We start from the raw sequence: 16,268 nt of genomic DNA, 5'->3' as shown, positions 1-16,268 counted from the left end.
CTACTGCCATTTATCATTAGAGTTGCATAATTTCAAACCATTACTTTTATAGTAAATAGATTAGTTCACCTTGGGGCGCTCAAACAGTTCTCAATACCAAGTCAACACCACCACCTAGTGGAATGAAAGCATCTGGTTACTCAGCCTGTAATCTCTTTAGTTTGACTCCAACTCTGGACACAATTCTGAGGTGAAAATGTGTGTTTGACTGTACACTACTAGCACTATGAATGATGCACTATGTACACCAGAGAGTGTACAAATGTGTACACTCTCTGGGGCCTTTTCCACCAAAAGAACCTTGGTTCAAGAACCAGTGCCGTTCAACTTTCTTGGAACCTTGACCATGACACCAACAGCAGCACTGGAAGAGGTACTCAGATTGTGGACTTAAAGTAAAAAGTAGCCGATTTAGGCCTACCACAGTTTTTGTTAGAAGTATAAAAGAAAGTGCCAAAAGCATTAGCACAGAAATGTAGCCTACTAAAAGTAGCAAAAGTAAAAGTACTCATTATACAGAATGTCAGAATCATATATAGGCCTACATCATGTTATGTGATTATTGATCATTGACCACTTAAGCCCTAATTTATTCTTTGGTTATTTGTGCCATTATGTTCTTTTGAAAATCACTTTTTCCATTTTATTTTTCCCAGCACAACAAAAAGAAGACAAGCTACAAATTGCTATGACTTTTATTTGAGGGTCACAAATAGGCCTCGATCGACCGAATAATGAAGATGAGGTTCTGAATTGGCATCCAGGGAGTGTGTCTGCACAGTTTGGCAGCGACCGGGCCGGAGATTAGCTGGTAACAGACGGACGGACGGACGGACACACGAACAGACTGACGGACACACGCACGGACGGACAGGGGCGAAAACATATTCTCCCCATGCCTTCGGCCTGGTGGAGACAAAAGCTGTCTGAAAACAGGTAAACTGAAACTATTATCGTTTAGTTCACAAGCAGGTTCTTGGAGCTAAGCATTGCAGTGTAAGTCACCCTGATTAATTGTTATGTTGCATGTCCCGTGTTTAATACTTGGGCAGTGATTTGGACAGATCAATGATTGGAGAATTGTTTTACAAAATGTCCAATGTTTATTTCCAAGATGGATAGGACATTTTTAATTCTGGCTCAATCATAAGTAAACCCTGAAAATATTTGCAGTTTTATTACGGCCTCACATATCGTCGCTGTCGAGCAGGAAGGCTACCTTACCTCCGTGAAGTTGGCACCCCATATGTTGAAAACATATATAAAAATGGTGTCATTATTTAGTGCTGGATTTGTGCTGAATTGTGCCGTAAAGTTAAAAATTTAAAAAGTTATAGTCTTGCTGAGGCTTGCACCCCGAATTTTTTGGCTCCAAATCGGGAAAAAAATGGGCTCAATCTTTAGTGCTGGATGTGCTCTAATTTGTGCCATTGAAATCATCAAATGTGCTTTTATATATATTTATATATATACATATTTATATGGTTGAATTAGCAGATTTAGCAGCAGTATACTGATTGACCTACAGAGGGCGGTGTAGAGCAGCAGTGTTTCATGGTAGAAGATAGGAGCAGAACAGTGGTGTTTTGTAGAATATCTCAATAATGATAGCAGCACAAATTATAAAATTTAAGGCACAATTCAGCACAAATCCAGCACTAAATAATGACACCATTTTTATATATGTTTTCAACATATGGGGTGCCAACTTCACGGAGGTAGAAAACCTTGTATCCCGAAGTTTTGTACGTTTTTTCGCAAAGTAAAGCCCTGCTTCATCATACAAGGCCGTCGCACAAAAGTAGTGAAAACAGCAGATCTAAAGCACACAACGCCTCGCACTTGTAGATCGGCTGTTTTCACTAGTTTAAATAATTTTTAAAATGATAAATGCAAAACAAACGGTTTTGGACATATCCTACAAGGTTTCCACCCGACAACGCCGATATGCATGTGCTACATTACATTGTACAGTATAGCGCTCCCATGTGGAAAGAAAATAAACTTCAAACAGCTGGAAATGTACTAGTCAGAGTGGTAGTTATTAACAATGTCTAATGTTTGCCATTCCCGATTCAAGGAAAATAGATAGATAGAAAATAAATAGATAATAGAAAAAGGTGCCCTTCTGCATTTGCCTTTAGGCTATATCTGCAATCAAATCACTATGTGAGACTCTGTAGTTATGGTGAACTGGACAATGATGGTGGATCAGTTTCACTTCAGTTGGGCTTCAGTCCGTGGCACGCTTTACCCTGCAGGCAGAGAGAGAGGAGGTGGTTCAATATATAATTTTACTTTTCTACTACCGCTTCTTTCTCTTTTCTCTCATTATCTGAGTTTGTCCCACATGAATTACATTATGTCTGTTACAATTATTACATAATCGCAATTATTTGAGATAATCACAATTGTTTTGAATGACCGTCCGTATCGTTTCCACATTGAAAGATTTTTGCCATTTTCCCCAAATAGCGGAAATAGCAGTTCTACATCTACAAGCTCACAATGCGCCAATTGATGCGCATAATTGAGAATTTAGTGCAAACTGTGTCAGAGGAAACTGTGCTGAAACGGACAAACATAAATGAGTGGAATCCGACTTGCATAATATAGGAAGCATCTCACACTACACTGGGGTATTTTGTGACTACATCTAGAAGCCCCAGCATCATTATGTCATTTCTGTATAGCAGGGTTTTGCTTCACTCCCTATAGTCCCTACAAATGGTACATAGGGGCCTAAACCAAAGCTGCGAATGACACGTTAGCCACAGTGAAGCTCCTGTTTCAGGAACATATTGAATTGAAAGGTCAGTTAACAACTACGCCTCTGTAATGTTATACGTCACATTTAAACCATTAATACCTTGTAGTTGTTGTTGGTGCACTTTATCTTCAGCGCGTCCACGTGCTTCATCAGCTCGTGGACCCAAGTCTCATTTGGTGGTGCACACAGCACTAAGTCCCTTCTGGTCGTGAAGCTGAGGACAGTCATCACAATCATCAGTGTTAATTATAGTCTATACAATATGTGTGTTGCTGCTCACTAGCGAGCCTGGCTCTTTAGTCGAGTGGTAATGTACCGTACACGCCATCGGATACATTAGGTCCTCAGTTCACCTCCTGGCTGAGGCTACATTGGTGGCAGTGGTACAAATAGGTTCTGTCGGAGTACCCTGTCAGTTCCTCGGGCGTTGTAGACCTAAAGCCTGGTAGTCGACAGCGCGTTACTTGCCTAGTTGCGGAGGTCCGCCCGGTCAGTCGAGCCTAGCTCCTGCCTGCCGCACGTGGACGCAACTGTAGGCTATACGGTGTGAGCGTTGCTGCTCACTAGCGAGCCAGGCTCTTTAGTCGAGTTGTAACATACATTACGAGCCATTGGATTCTTAGGTCCCGGGTTTGCTTCCCAGCCGGGGCTATAATTACAGTTAATCATCAGCGAGTATGACAATTGGAATTTAAGGGCACATTTAGACCATTGGGGTTAGTTTTTTTTTTTTTTAAGAGTAACCAATTATTTTTCTCGAATTTAGTCCTTATGCCAATTGATTCCTCCTTTCTGTGTTGTCTGCTGATGCATCCTACTGGCTCACCTGCCAGTGAGGAGCCCCCACCGGGAGGACGCAGAGCCTTCGTCCTACTCCTCCCGCCCAACACTCCCTCGCTGACAGGTGCCGCCCAGCCTGTAGCAGTACCGCAGTGACAATTATCACCCTCCTCCCCACCCGCGTTCAGGGGAGGCCTGAACGCGGTTTCCAATTGTGTTTGTGTAGACACCTGACAAAGCCGGATGCACCATGGTGGATTTGAACCCACAACCTTCACGCTGGTGGGCAGAGATTGCGCCACCCGAAGGCCAATTGTGTGATTATTGCGACCATAGGTCACAAGTTAACTATGAAAACGACACATCTTGTCCACGTATCTCTGTACGTCACATCTGACACTGTGGTTCTATGGGTTTGTCTGTGGTTCTATGGGTTTGTCGCTCTAATATCATGCTTTAATGTCACTGTGATGTCAGGGTAACCACTCTTAACAGTATGGGTTTGTCGCTCTGACATCACGCTCTGACTTGATGTCCCTTTTATGCCCATTATGGAGATCCCTGTCCCGATGTCATCAATATTAAGGGCATATCTGGGAATGGCCATATTTGTTAATGCCCATATAAGGGCATGTTCTGACATCACATTGTTGACTATCATGCAGGGGTCTCCATATATGGGTAACTGGTCCAATATACATCACTGGCCAGATGGCCAAGAATTGGCGCGACCTCGCCCTTTAGGGCAGGTCTCATGTCACCCTGAGGTGTCTTACGAGTTTACCATTATCTTAAAACTGTATGTATTAGTAAAATACGTACATGGTGGCATCTCTGTCACAGCCCTGTCCGGCAACCTGGTGTCTGTAGTCTTTAACCAATCGTTTGCCAATCTGCTTGTCCCCGACCTTTGTACAGCAGTCAATCAGTTGTTCGCCTTCTGTCACTGTGAAAAGACACATGATGAGACAGAAATAGCTGATTACTTACTGAAATACTGATTGACTGATTGATCGGCTATGCATTTATTCTATCAAACACTCATTGTTAATAGACTATACTGTATATGTAGCAGAGTGACTCACTGCCTCAGCCTGATGAATTAAAAGTCTAACGTCTCCCGCAGTCTATAAGGATATTCCTTTGGTCTAGTGGTTAAGATATTGGACTTCCACACGGGTTCGGATTCCGGGTGTTACACATATTGTCTTATGAATACCATATGTATTCATAAGACAAATTGGCACATATAGCATCAAGTCAATCCATAAGCAGGTTAAAGAGATTTGTTTTTAACAAAGCATTCGTCAATGGCATTATTATTATTGTTGTTGTTATTATTATCATTGTTGTAGTTGTTGACAGAGATATCAACCCATTCCTTAGTGTGCATGCGTGTGCTCAATCACACAAGACCATGAGTGAGTGAATGACTGATTGTTTCGCTTTCAAAAGCTGAATTTCAGTACCGGTACTGTATGTCACCACAGTGTTCCAACATGTGGCCGGTGAGATTTAGAAACATAATATGGAACACAATATGTCCTTTGCTGTAACTCTAAACATTTAGAAGGAGTGTCAATTTGCTTCAGATTACTTTGGCTTGCCTGATACAGAACAGTCAAGACATGTTCCAGCCCATGGGGTCAAGTGAGAGAGAGAGAGAGAGAGAGAGAGAGAGAGAGAGAGAGAGAGAGAGAGAGAGAGAGAGAGAGAGAGAGAGAGAGAGAGAGAGAGAGAGAGAGAGAGAGAGAGAGAGAGAGAGAGAGAGAGAGAGAGAGAGAGAGAAAAACGGTTGCATACAAGTGGAATAGCTATTCTGATGATTTGTTAAACATTAACAAATTACACCAGGCATCACACATGGCTGAAGAGAAGGCATATTGGCAGTGGTCCAGTATTAAACAACACTTTTCTTCAACAAACACTAACAGTACTAAGCGCCCACAACGTGCATCCGCAATAACAGTATTGTAAGGACACTGCACCCGATTAATCAAGCACTTTACAGACAAATTACACCCATATTTTGATCTTTGAAGGGATTTTGAATGTAAAACAGAATTATAAACCAGATTTAGTCACTTTGTTTACACTAAATGTACGACCAGATTGATGAATCGGGCCCGGACTCACAAGTCACAAGTTCTGCTCAGTTTCATCTGACAAAATGTGTCTCATCATCAAGTAAGGTACAGCATTAAAATACACTATAAATGGCATATAATGAATATAAAGTAAATTGAATTATAATACGAATTCTTAATTGCATATTCGATATAAACATTAGAATCAACTGTCTGCAAGAAATACTTCCATTCACAAGATGCAAGTCTTAATGTCAAAGATATAACATATAAATGAAAACACTGGAGCACAGCATTTTTTGAAAGCCTGTAAAAATGTACTCGGGCGTCCATATCTTGAGAGAGAACTGTGTGAGAGAACTCACCTGCGGCGCAGCAGTACACGACCAGGAGACACAGCAGTGTCTTGGTAGGGGGTCCGAGAGCCATGGCTGCTGAACGAGGTGGAATGAATGTCTGTGATGCTGCCTGTCGTCCTGCACTCAACAGTGTACAGTTAAAGGTCTGACCAGAGGGATGCTGCCTGCAGCTGGTGCAACACCGCTTATAAAGGCTTTAGCCTTCTTTTATTTGCCATAAGTGACACTCCTCTTTCAAGGAATTACACTCCTCAGGGGACTTCCAAGGAGGCTGGGGGGGGTGCTGGAGGGGGGAGTTACAAACAAAATACACCACATTTGGCACAAACACTGTGATGAGAATGGTTAAGTACTGTACTTACTGTAAGTACAATTTTGAGGTATATTCCCAGTTTTCAGTACAGTAATATTGTATGTTTACTCCACTACAACTATTTGAAAACTTTAGTTACTAGTTACTTTGAAGATATAGATTATACTATTAGAAAACGTACATTAATCACTTTAGTTCTATTTTAGACCTAGGCTATTTGAAAAGAGATGATCAACTTTTACTCAGCTCAAGTATAACAGTATTTCTATACTGCAGTATTGATACTTTTATTTAAGTAAGAAATATGAGTACTTTTTTCCAACACTGGAGAATAGTCACACCAGGGTTCACGTGTGGCCCACAGCCAGGGGCCCCAGGGGCCCCATCGGCACAATGCTACCGTCTGAATACCAGCACACACACACACCCATACACACACACACGCACACGCACACACGCACGCACGCACGCACGCACACACACACACACACACACTCATAAAGCACTATACTGTCTTTATGAGTATTTTATAATGCAGAAACTTTAACGAATGATACAAGCTCACAAATGAGGGGGCGTGAGCCGAAGAGATTTGGTATAGACTGTAGAGGGAGAAACTGAGAGGCCCAGTACAGACCCCAAACGAAGTACATTGGAAAACACTGCATATTGCCTTACTATGGATTCTCACGTGAGTCTTGAGCGGAGGATTAGTAAGAAAAACAAATTGAAACCACTGGATTTACTGGAACTGTTCGTGGTCAGCCACTCTGACGTTGACATGACATGAGCGTCTATTGACGTAAAACCAATATTATAACCGATATTTGATTTGTTCGAGGAGGACGATTGCATATCAGAGCTAACAAATTATTCTAGGGCTTAAGTGTTTCATATGACTGATTGACAGTTTGCCACGCATTTTGCTCATACTTATTTGCTGCCATTCAGTTTTCCAAACTACTGCAAAACAGACAAGCCAAACACTTCCACACATCATGCCAGGGGTTCCCAAACTTTGTCAGTCTACCCCGGGACCTAAACGTACAATAACACATTCTGAATTAACTAACCACTTAAGCCCTATTTAATATAGTGAAAATAGCTGTCACATTGCGATATGACGTGTTGTGAGCTTGTACATCTGCTACACTATTTCTTAAATGTTTTTTTTTTGAGATGTATGGAATTCTTTAGACCATAAAGGGTCTGCGAGTCAAAATTGGCCGTGACCCATTGTTTGGGAAACACTGCATAATGCATTACTATGAATTCTCATAAGAGTCTAGTGTGGAGGATTGATAAGAAACTAAAATTGAAACCTCTGAATTTACTGGAACGGTCCGTGGTCACTGCCAGCCTCACTTAAGTTAATTATTATTATAAATTAAACAGGATCTGAGCTTCTATTGACATAATTATTTGTGCCTACAAACAACTTACTTTAGGAGGATAACAGGAGCTAAATATTTAAATAGGCATGTTGTGCAAATATTTGACTAGGTGGTAAATGGAGCTTTGAAGTGGCTGGACGTTGCAAAATAGGCCTACACAAGGTGCATGTTACAGATGAAGATTTGTTTTCTTGTAAATCATGCGCGATAGGTTTCAGTTATTTCCTTTTAGGATTTTCCCCACTGTGTTTACCGTTCATGATGAGCAAACAAAATAGGAAATACGTACAACCAGTGCCAGAGATGAGTATCAGACTGGCACGGAGCCAACATCATTAAAAAAACTGCTGGAGCAGAGTGATAAAATGTTGTTGAACCTTGGACCTGAAACCCCATGGGTTCAGTCTCCTTAACCACATGAACCCTAGCGTCCTTATCATACGTCATAATCAGGGGTCATAATCAATGTCCGTATTTGGCCTTGTCCGTTGGAATTTTCTGTTTTACACAACTTTATAATGTTATTTTGATCATAATCCCCAATTACTGAATGTCAAGTCTCCAGGTTTGCGCCACTATGGCACATTATGAGTCCACTAGGACAGTGCTTCTCAAACATTTTATTTGCGGGTCCATTTGTTTCCATTTGAACATGGTCATTCAGGGCTATCTCTTTATGTGTTTCTGTTAAAGGCAGGGTGCCGGGATTTGTGTTCCCCCCTTCAACATAATCATCAGGTATTATGATTATACTTGGAGGAAGATTTATTTTTCAAAAAAGTGTACAGAAATTGTTAAAATATTGTTTTATGTGGCCACACCCACCTATTTAAGTATACCTGGCTTTCAGGTGTGTGTAGCGACCCAGCTGAAGTTAGCCGCACCCACAGTGTTGCTGCATGGTAAAGAGGGGAGGGGATGATTTTATGATGTATACATTTTTATGAAGCTTTCATGAAGTAACCAAAAATACGCAGGGAAGAGATATTTGCATATTCACCAGGGGGTCTATTGGAGAAATGTTAACTCCACATACAAAACGTACAAAACTATGGCCCCACCTCTTTAATATCATTGTCCACTTAGTGTGTAGTTTTGAAGGCCAAGTAAAGTATTTGCTAAGTGGCTAACTGTCTGAAAATACACATTAACATGAACATGAACACAACACAACACTATACAACGATAGTGCTGTCAAACAAGTCTATGATTTGATCTGCAACCCAATTCTATCTAAATTTCTCTCTCAGCTAAGTGGTAGTACTGTAAGCCTTGCCGAGCCATGAGGCCCACAGGGCAGGAGCCCATCTCATGTATCTATAGTGTGAGGCAGCTTGATGTAAAGGTACACCCCTTGGACATGAAGCTAGTATGTCACAGGGTCTTGCCCAGTTGCCCCCAATCCAACCCTTGATGCTGAGCGCCAAGGGAGGCACTGGGTCCCATTTTTCAGAGTCTTTGTATAACCTGATCGAACCCCGACCTCCCAGTCTCAGGGCGGACACTCTAACCGCAAGGCCACTGAGCTGGTCCCCAGCTAAGGGGTCCTTGACCAGTAAAACTTTGAAGACCCCTGATTTACAGTAAGTGTTGAACTTGGGAAACCGGTGTTTAATACCGAGATCAAGAGTTCCCAAAAAAAGGGCCACATTTTACACAGAAAGGAGGGGAAAAAACTGAAGAGTGTTTCCTCTAGAAACTAGAAATATTTATGCCTTGTGTACACATGTAGCTGCATTTGTATTTATTACTATTTAGAAACAGTGTAAATAAATAGTCACCTGAGCACATCCAAATGATGCCTGAAGTTGGACATGAGGGGCAACGACCAACACTGGTTTATCATCTATTCATGGCATGCTCACTAGAACGTGAATGAATGCAGTTTAAAACCCATTAAGACCTGGACCCATTATTACTTGAACCATTATTGTATGCTTTAGCTATTAACAGCGTGGCCGCACTGTGAGCTTGTAAAATCTTGTAGATCTGCTATTTTTGAAAAATCATGACAATTTGTGCACGTCTTTGAATATTTTGACACAATTCTCTAAATGTCTTCTAAATCATTCTAAGGTTTTTGAAAAACTCATGTTTCTATCATAAGTGGTGCTCAAACCTAATATCAAGGACCCCTAGAATTATATGTATTTGACTGCGGACCCCATCTCAAAAATATGTTATTCCAGGGACCCAGAGAAAGAAAGATCTGCGTTACACTTAAAAGAATATATATATATATTCAGATTTGAAACATTTTCAAGTTTTTCAAAAATAGCAGATCTACAAGCTCGTAGCGCAGCACTCTGTGCCGCGCTACGAGCATGTACATCTGCTTTGTTTTAAGCTGTCAAATATCCTGCTGGTGCTCGCCTGGATGCTCTAAAAATGCCTAGATGGTGTAGCAACAATTGCTATTTAAAATATCTATAAAAAAAAAATCTTTAATGAATTATTCATATTAATAATCAATATCATATCCTATCCTGTATAATAAGGAAACCTCTGTCATCAAAACACTGTCATCAAAACCTGTCTGTTCTGCACACCATGAGATGCTAGTACAGGTGAACTGCATGCTTTTGCATGATGAAATCATACATGCTAGTATATATTTCATATTTCATTTCAAGAATATTTCATATTTGCTATCATGAATCATGTGCATATTTCCTATCATAGTCTCATTACTTTTGGACATTATACATTTGTGCAATACGTGCTTGTGATTAAAAAAAAATAAGATATTCATCTTTTTTATATCATTTTATTTTTCAAGTACAAGGCAACACTCACCACAGACTCACTTAATAGGTTCATCTTTTAAAACTGAATATCAAAGTAAAAAAATAAAAAATAAAACAACAATTTTGACAATAGTTTCCTGAAATGTATACACAACACATACATACAGTACAGTTATAAACATTAAAAACATGTACTGTTGTATATTTGATGTTTGTACAAAAAGAAGCTGCTACTCTTATTATTGTACCACTTCATTGCCTTAAATGCTTCATTTGAAAATCAAATAAACAAAGTTAAAAAAAACAAAAAAAAAAAACATGTAATCCCTGGCAAAAGGAAGACAAATACAGTACATTGATGTAGTAAAAATATGAGCTTAAAAGACTGAGTATGCTACATATAGTGTACTCTTGCAAAGGAACTGCTTTACCACACAACCGACAGCAAACACATAATTTAATAGCAACTTATAGATATAACTTAATAATGCATCATATTGGCTCCATTATGCAGATAGTAGCTTTCATATGACTAGTATTCAAAGTACACTCAAATGAATGCTGTGGATGTACAGTGTTCCTTGCAGGCACGAGGGTGGTCATAGATTCATCCTTATCTTCAGTGGTCACACTTTTGAAATGATCTGCCTCAGTTGTGTGTTTTTTCCCTCCTGCAAGCAAGACAACCAAGAGAGCAGCTGTTAATGACAAGTGTCCAAATCCAGGGACATTTAACATTTTCATGTAACTGTGAAGACTTATTATTTCACTCTTATTTGGATTGTTTTGCAAGTAGCTAGGATGTACATGTAGTAACATCACTAGCAAGTAGCAAGAAACAGTTCCATGACAAATATTTAGTGGAAAATGTGTCACATACACAGTGGCGCCTTCTTTGCAGCCTTCCCCCGCCTCGATGATGGTGTAGGACTTGGGGTTGAATCCACGACCAGGGGGCTTGTCTGTTCTCTCAGGACAGCAATCAAAAAGAGGGTCCATTTGAGCTGCAAGAGAAAGAGAGAGAGAGAGAGAGACAAAGGACACCATTATACGTGGGTCAGTGACGTGACGCCCCAAAAAATTTGTTTTTAAAAAAACTTTAAAATGCAGGCATAAAAGTGATTTACTTTTGTTCTACTCACTCTCAACCTTATGGAAATACATTTTGTTTTTAGATATTTTATTGGAATCAGACTTTATTCAGCAGTTTGTTGTACTTGTGCCTAAAATCGTCATATGGTGTGACATGAAAATAATTGTTTATAAAATGAAAATGGAGTACATCTTTCTTAAGTTACTCACTTTATCAAAGTCCTTTATCATAACTAACCAGTGATCCACTATAGTTTTTTGAAAATTAATTATATCTGTATATTTTTTTCATAATCGACACTCTGTGTGAGGCCCATGTTCATGATCTTACAACATATTTTAAATGTATTCTGTCAAAACTTTGTCTAAAATTACACAAATATTTGTGACTCTTCCTGATAATATTCTCTATGTAATCCATAAACATTTTTTTGGTTTAATCATTAATAAAGGTATGATTTTTCACTATTTGGAATGTCACACCAAATTATTTAGTGTCACACCGTATGATCATATCTTCATGTGTCAAAGCAAACTGTGTTTTAACCTACCTATTAGTGAGTACTGAACTTTACTGATTGATTAAACAATTACCCAGGATAACATGGCCTTAATATTTCTGAACAGGATATTATTGTAGGGCTTTAACATGGGATAAGAAAGAATTGTAGTAGTAGATGGATGATGAGGATGTGCACAGGAATGCTACGCACATAGTCTTCTGCCGGCCCACGGCAGAAGGATCCTAAAGAGACAATAAGGCGCATAGCCACACTTGGAGCCAAGGCAACATTTTATTAACACCAATTAGTGGAAACAGAACTCAGCATTCAGGTAAATTGCTTTTTTCCGAAGTCTCCTGAACTTGAACACAGCATTTTGTGTTGAACAAATGTAATTAGGAATCATGACATTACACCACATCTCCACTAGCTAAAGAGTGCTGGGTTGCGCAACTCCAAAAATAGCTGATCTACAAGCTCTCGCAGCACAACGTGTTGAGAGCTTGTAGATCAGCTATTTTCGCTAGTTTTGTCTCGGGTCCTACCTTAACACTGTCCACTGTCCAGTCCAGTGAGTGAAAGTACAAAAGTATTAGATCAGATTAGATTATACATTTAGACTGTATTGTACATCAGCCAGTCGTATTTGGTGAGGGTAGCAAACCGGCTGCCTTGTTGCGGTTCTGCTATGCCACAGACAACCTCCTGCTCTTCGTAGAAAATGCAGTCTCGCCCCTTTGGCTCCTCTCTCCTTGCTGGGTCATTGTTTAGTTTCTCCCTGTACTTTCTCGTTCTCTCAGCACTTGTCATTTTCCAGCTGACTAAAGAAAATGGAATGTATAGTTTAAGACAAAGAGAAAATATTGTTTAGATTGAAACAATATGTTAAGGTTTCTGTGAAGGGGTTTCTGCTCTGTCTGATGAATTTGAAGTATCACTGAATGAAGCTAAATTACATTTTATGTAGAAATGTTTAAAACAAATGTTTAAATGTACAAAAGAAACATGGAACTTTGTTATTTATTGTTATATCTGTAGTTAAATACAGTATAAATCATATGGTGTGACAATCAAGTCATATGGCGTGACAAGCAGATGTCACACCATTATGATTAAGTGTCACACCATATTACGTTTTTCTGCATTTAGGTTTACCTTGAGGCTACTATGTACACATTAGCATGCTAACAGCATGCTAGCTATAACAAAGCAACCTAGATCTACATGGAAATATGACCAAAACTTCAAATAACTTAAGCTTTTTTTAATGAAAAGGTGTCACACCAACAGACATCCAAAGTGGTGAGTTTGTCAAAGTTTCAACAAGATGGCATTTCATGAAAATGTTAAAATCATAACTCACCTCAGACACCTGTCTTGCAGTTGTGCTGGGAGTGCTGAATAGCCTTACAGAAGAAGGACCTCTCTAGCCAATAGGTGTCCAAATAATTGCCTGTTTAATTTGTCCAAACTAGTGTCACACCAAATGATTTTGGTTTGGGGGACAAAATGTTTTTGATCAGAAATGACTGAAAACATTATGCTTTGACTTTGAAAAGATATAGGCTCACAAATAGACATTTTTTTAGCCTAAATTCATTTTCAAATGATTTTTAGCAATTCTTTTTCTTAGTTTTATTCAAGTTCCCACTTTGAGAAACAAGGTCAGGACAGTCACACCATATGAGTTTTGCCATGTTTGGTTGAACATTCTGAAGAAATGAGGAATGAAATGCTTTAATCTTGAGTAAGTTCACATAAAGCTTAATGTCCTGCACAATATTCAGAAGGTTTTTGACAAATATATTGTTTATTTATACATGTTTGACACCGAGGACAGCGAAAACGTTACGTCACGTCACCCACCCACATATAGAACGGTTGAATGGTAGATTATTTTATCTAATATACCTATACTATATTCGTTACTTAATATTATTACTCTGAGATATGGAAATAAAAGGAAGGCCTATCTACTGAAGAGCGAAAATATTAAGGCTCAATATTAACGTGAAGTGTACAGTGGATTCTGTTACAAAATGAGAGATGCAAACCATACACCTGTAGTCTGAGGTTAGACCTTGTAAGCATCATCAACCATGAGCCATGACTAACAACAATTACAAATAGGCCTATGTCTCTGATTTTCTGTGTGTGTGTGTGTGTGTGTGTGTGTGTGTGTGTGTGTGTGTGTGTGTGTGTGTGTGTGTGTGTGTGTGTGTGTGTGTGTGTGTGTGTGTGCACGGTGCATGGTTGCTCCTTACTTTGCATGCAAAGCTGATGCAGACAACTGCCACCAGAAGGAGTCCTGCTATTTTGGATGTCATGTCTTGTAGGTGAGATCTGCTGCTTGTCTCCTGCAGGTGTGTTTGAGAGTGAGAGAGAGGTGTTGTGTGGAGAAAGTAGGTCTGAGTCCCCTGTATTTATACTGGATTTCATCAGGTACAGCCCTATCAGCCCGTATGGCAGTTGCAAAGTTTCAGTTTCACTATGTGTAATTCTCTACCTTTATCCCGTAAAACCAAACCCACGTACCCACCTCTGCCAGTATACCTCCCGTTTGTATGCCAGAATTATTCCCCCCTAGGCCATCAATATCAATCTCTGTGTTATTCCTGAAGAGTTTTGGGATCAGCGTTCCATTGTTGGCCTCATTTCACTAGTCAAAAAGCTATGGTGGTAACGATGAATGGGTTTAGTGAAGAATATTTATAAAATGTACATTCTCAATGAATTGCATACAAAGGACCCCAATGTAAACAAGTCATAGTGCTTTCTTGGGTTTAAATCCTATTAGTAGACCTCATATCTGAACTGTCATGACTTTTCCTATACAAACTGCTAATAAATAATTGAATCAATCAATCAATACAGAGTTGCATTTCTCATGGCTGTACCCCTGCAATCCATCATCTTTGGGTCTAGGCATAAACTCAGCAAAGTCGATAGCTTCACAATGAAAGTAGGTGATACTGTGATAACAAGAACAAATCTAACACCTGGGTTGCATCCTAGAGGCAAACCTTTCCAGTGAGAAAATGACTACCACGGTAATCAAAAAAGTCAACCAACGAATTTGTTTCTTGCAGAGGGTCGCCCCACTGATCAATAGCAAAACACGGAAAACTCTAACAGGAGTACTTATTCTTCCCTTCCTTGACTCTGGAGTCCTCATATGGTATCGCGATGCCCCAATTGCCTTAAAGTCAAAACTCCAAACAGCCCAAAATAAACTGATTAGGGTCCTGCTTGGCCTTCCTTCTCGGGCCCACCTCACCGCTTATCACTATAAAAGCGTGGGGTGGCTCACAGTAGCTGACAGTATACAGCATCTTCTAATGGGCCTGGTGTACAAGATACACTACTCCACCAAGATACCTATGTACCTGACAAAATACTTCCTAAACATCAAGGATGTCCACAATTACGACATAGGCAGCTCCACAAATCACGTTCAATCCAGATTTGACTCTAAAAAAGGCTCTAATTCGTCCTACCGCAGGCCCTAAAGGAGTGCAAATCCCTAGCTTCCTTCAAAATCGACCTGAAAAGTCACCTACAGACGGCTGTAACTCAAAACCTGTAATTGACTAAGCCCATCCTTATCTTTATTTTTATCTTTTTTTTTATCTTCTTCTTAACTGCTTCTTTCTTTTTTGTCATTGAAGATATCCTATGCAAAGTATTGCATTTTATCCGTCTGTCTTTAAATGTTATATGAGATACATAAAGGGATCCTGTATAAATGAGCTTACCATGATCTCCTTTTAGTTGAGCCTGTAGCAGTGAACTGTACAGTCATGAAACTGTACTTTTTCCTATGCAACCCTCTAATAAAATCAATCAATCAATCAATCAATCAATCAATCAATCAATCAGTCAGTCAATCAACACATTGAAAATGTAATTTTTATGACGGCAATAAAACAATTTAGTCCGAGGCGAAGAAGTCTCTGTTTACCACACGTGCCTGCGTGCGTGTGTGTGTGAGAGAGAGAGATAGAGAGGAGGGGGGAGGCGAGCGAGAATCGACTCGAGAGACGGAGACAGAGAGCGAGAGGGAGATAATTTGGCGAGAGGGGGGAGGCAGCCGAGGCACCGAAAGAGAGAGAGAGAGAGAGAGAGAGAGAGAGAGAGAGAGAGAGAGGGAGAGGGAGAGAGAGACCTAGCGCTGCCTATGCCTATGCATATGCAGGCACTGCAGACAGAGTCTGAGTACACAA

The 16,268-nt window shown here is 39.9% G+C and overlaps 1 protein-coding gene and 1 long non-coding RNA gene across 2 annotated transcripts; both read right to left on the bottom strand.

Moving 5' to 3' along the window:
- Nucleotides 1-786: 786 nt before the first annotated feature.
- LOC308296162 (C-C motif chemokine 20-like) lies at nt 787-6,133 on the bottom strand. Its single transcript, XM_080739317.1, has 4 exons — nt 6,003-6,133; nt 4,373-4,496; nt 2,870-2,984; nt 787-2,255 (listed from the first exon to the last, which is right to left on the bottom strand). Exons 1-4 carry the CDS (start codon nt 6,064-6,066, stop codon nt 2,223-2,225), a joined length of 336 nt encoding a protein of 111 aa, XP_080595443.1. The 5' UTR covers nt 6,067-6,133; the 3' UTR covers nt 787-2,222.
- A 4,411-nt stretch (nt 6,134-10,544) lies between these two features.
- LOC308296165 lies at nt 10,545-15,858 on the bottom strand. Its single transcript, XR_013962606.1, has 3 exons — nt 14,310-15,858; nt 11,331-11,454; nt 10,545-11,121 (listed from the first exon to the last, which is right to left on the bottom strand). It is a non-coding gene; the product is annotated as an uncharacterized lncRNA (long non-coding RNA).
- Nucleotides 15,859-16,268: the final 410 nt, after the last annotated feature.

The sequence above is a fragment of the Nannobrachium achirus genome, assembly GCF_963921795.1.
Source record: "Nannobrachium achirus genome assembly, chromosome: 12".
NCBI classification, from domain to species: Eukaryota; Metazoa; Chordata; class Actinopteri; order Myctophiformes; family Myctophidae; genus Nannobrachium; species Nannobrachium achirus.
This window is presented reverse-complemented; position numbering and strand designations above follow the sequence as displayed.

What these genes read in the sequence shown, in the direction of transcription:
- LOC308296162 (XM_080739317.1), bottom strand. Translation starts at nt 6,066, where the DNA reads ATGGCTCTCGGACCCCCTACCAAGACACTGCTGTGTCTCCTGGTCGTG. An exon ending in CGTGTACTGCTGCGCCGCAG is followed by an intron (nt 4,497 to 6,002) that starts GTGAGTTCTCTC and finishes GTCTTTTCACAG; the next exon opens with TGACAGAAGGCGAACAACTG. An exon ending in GCACCAACAACAACTACAAG is followed by an intron (nt 2,256 to 2,869) that starts GTATTAATGGTT and finishes CTCTGCCTGCAG; the next exon opens with GGTAAAGCGTGCCACGGACT.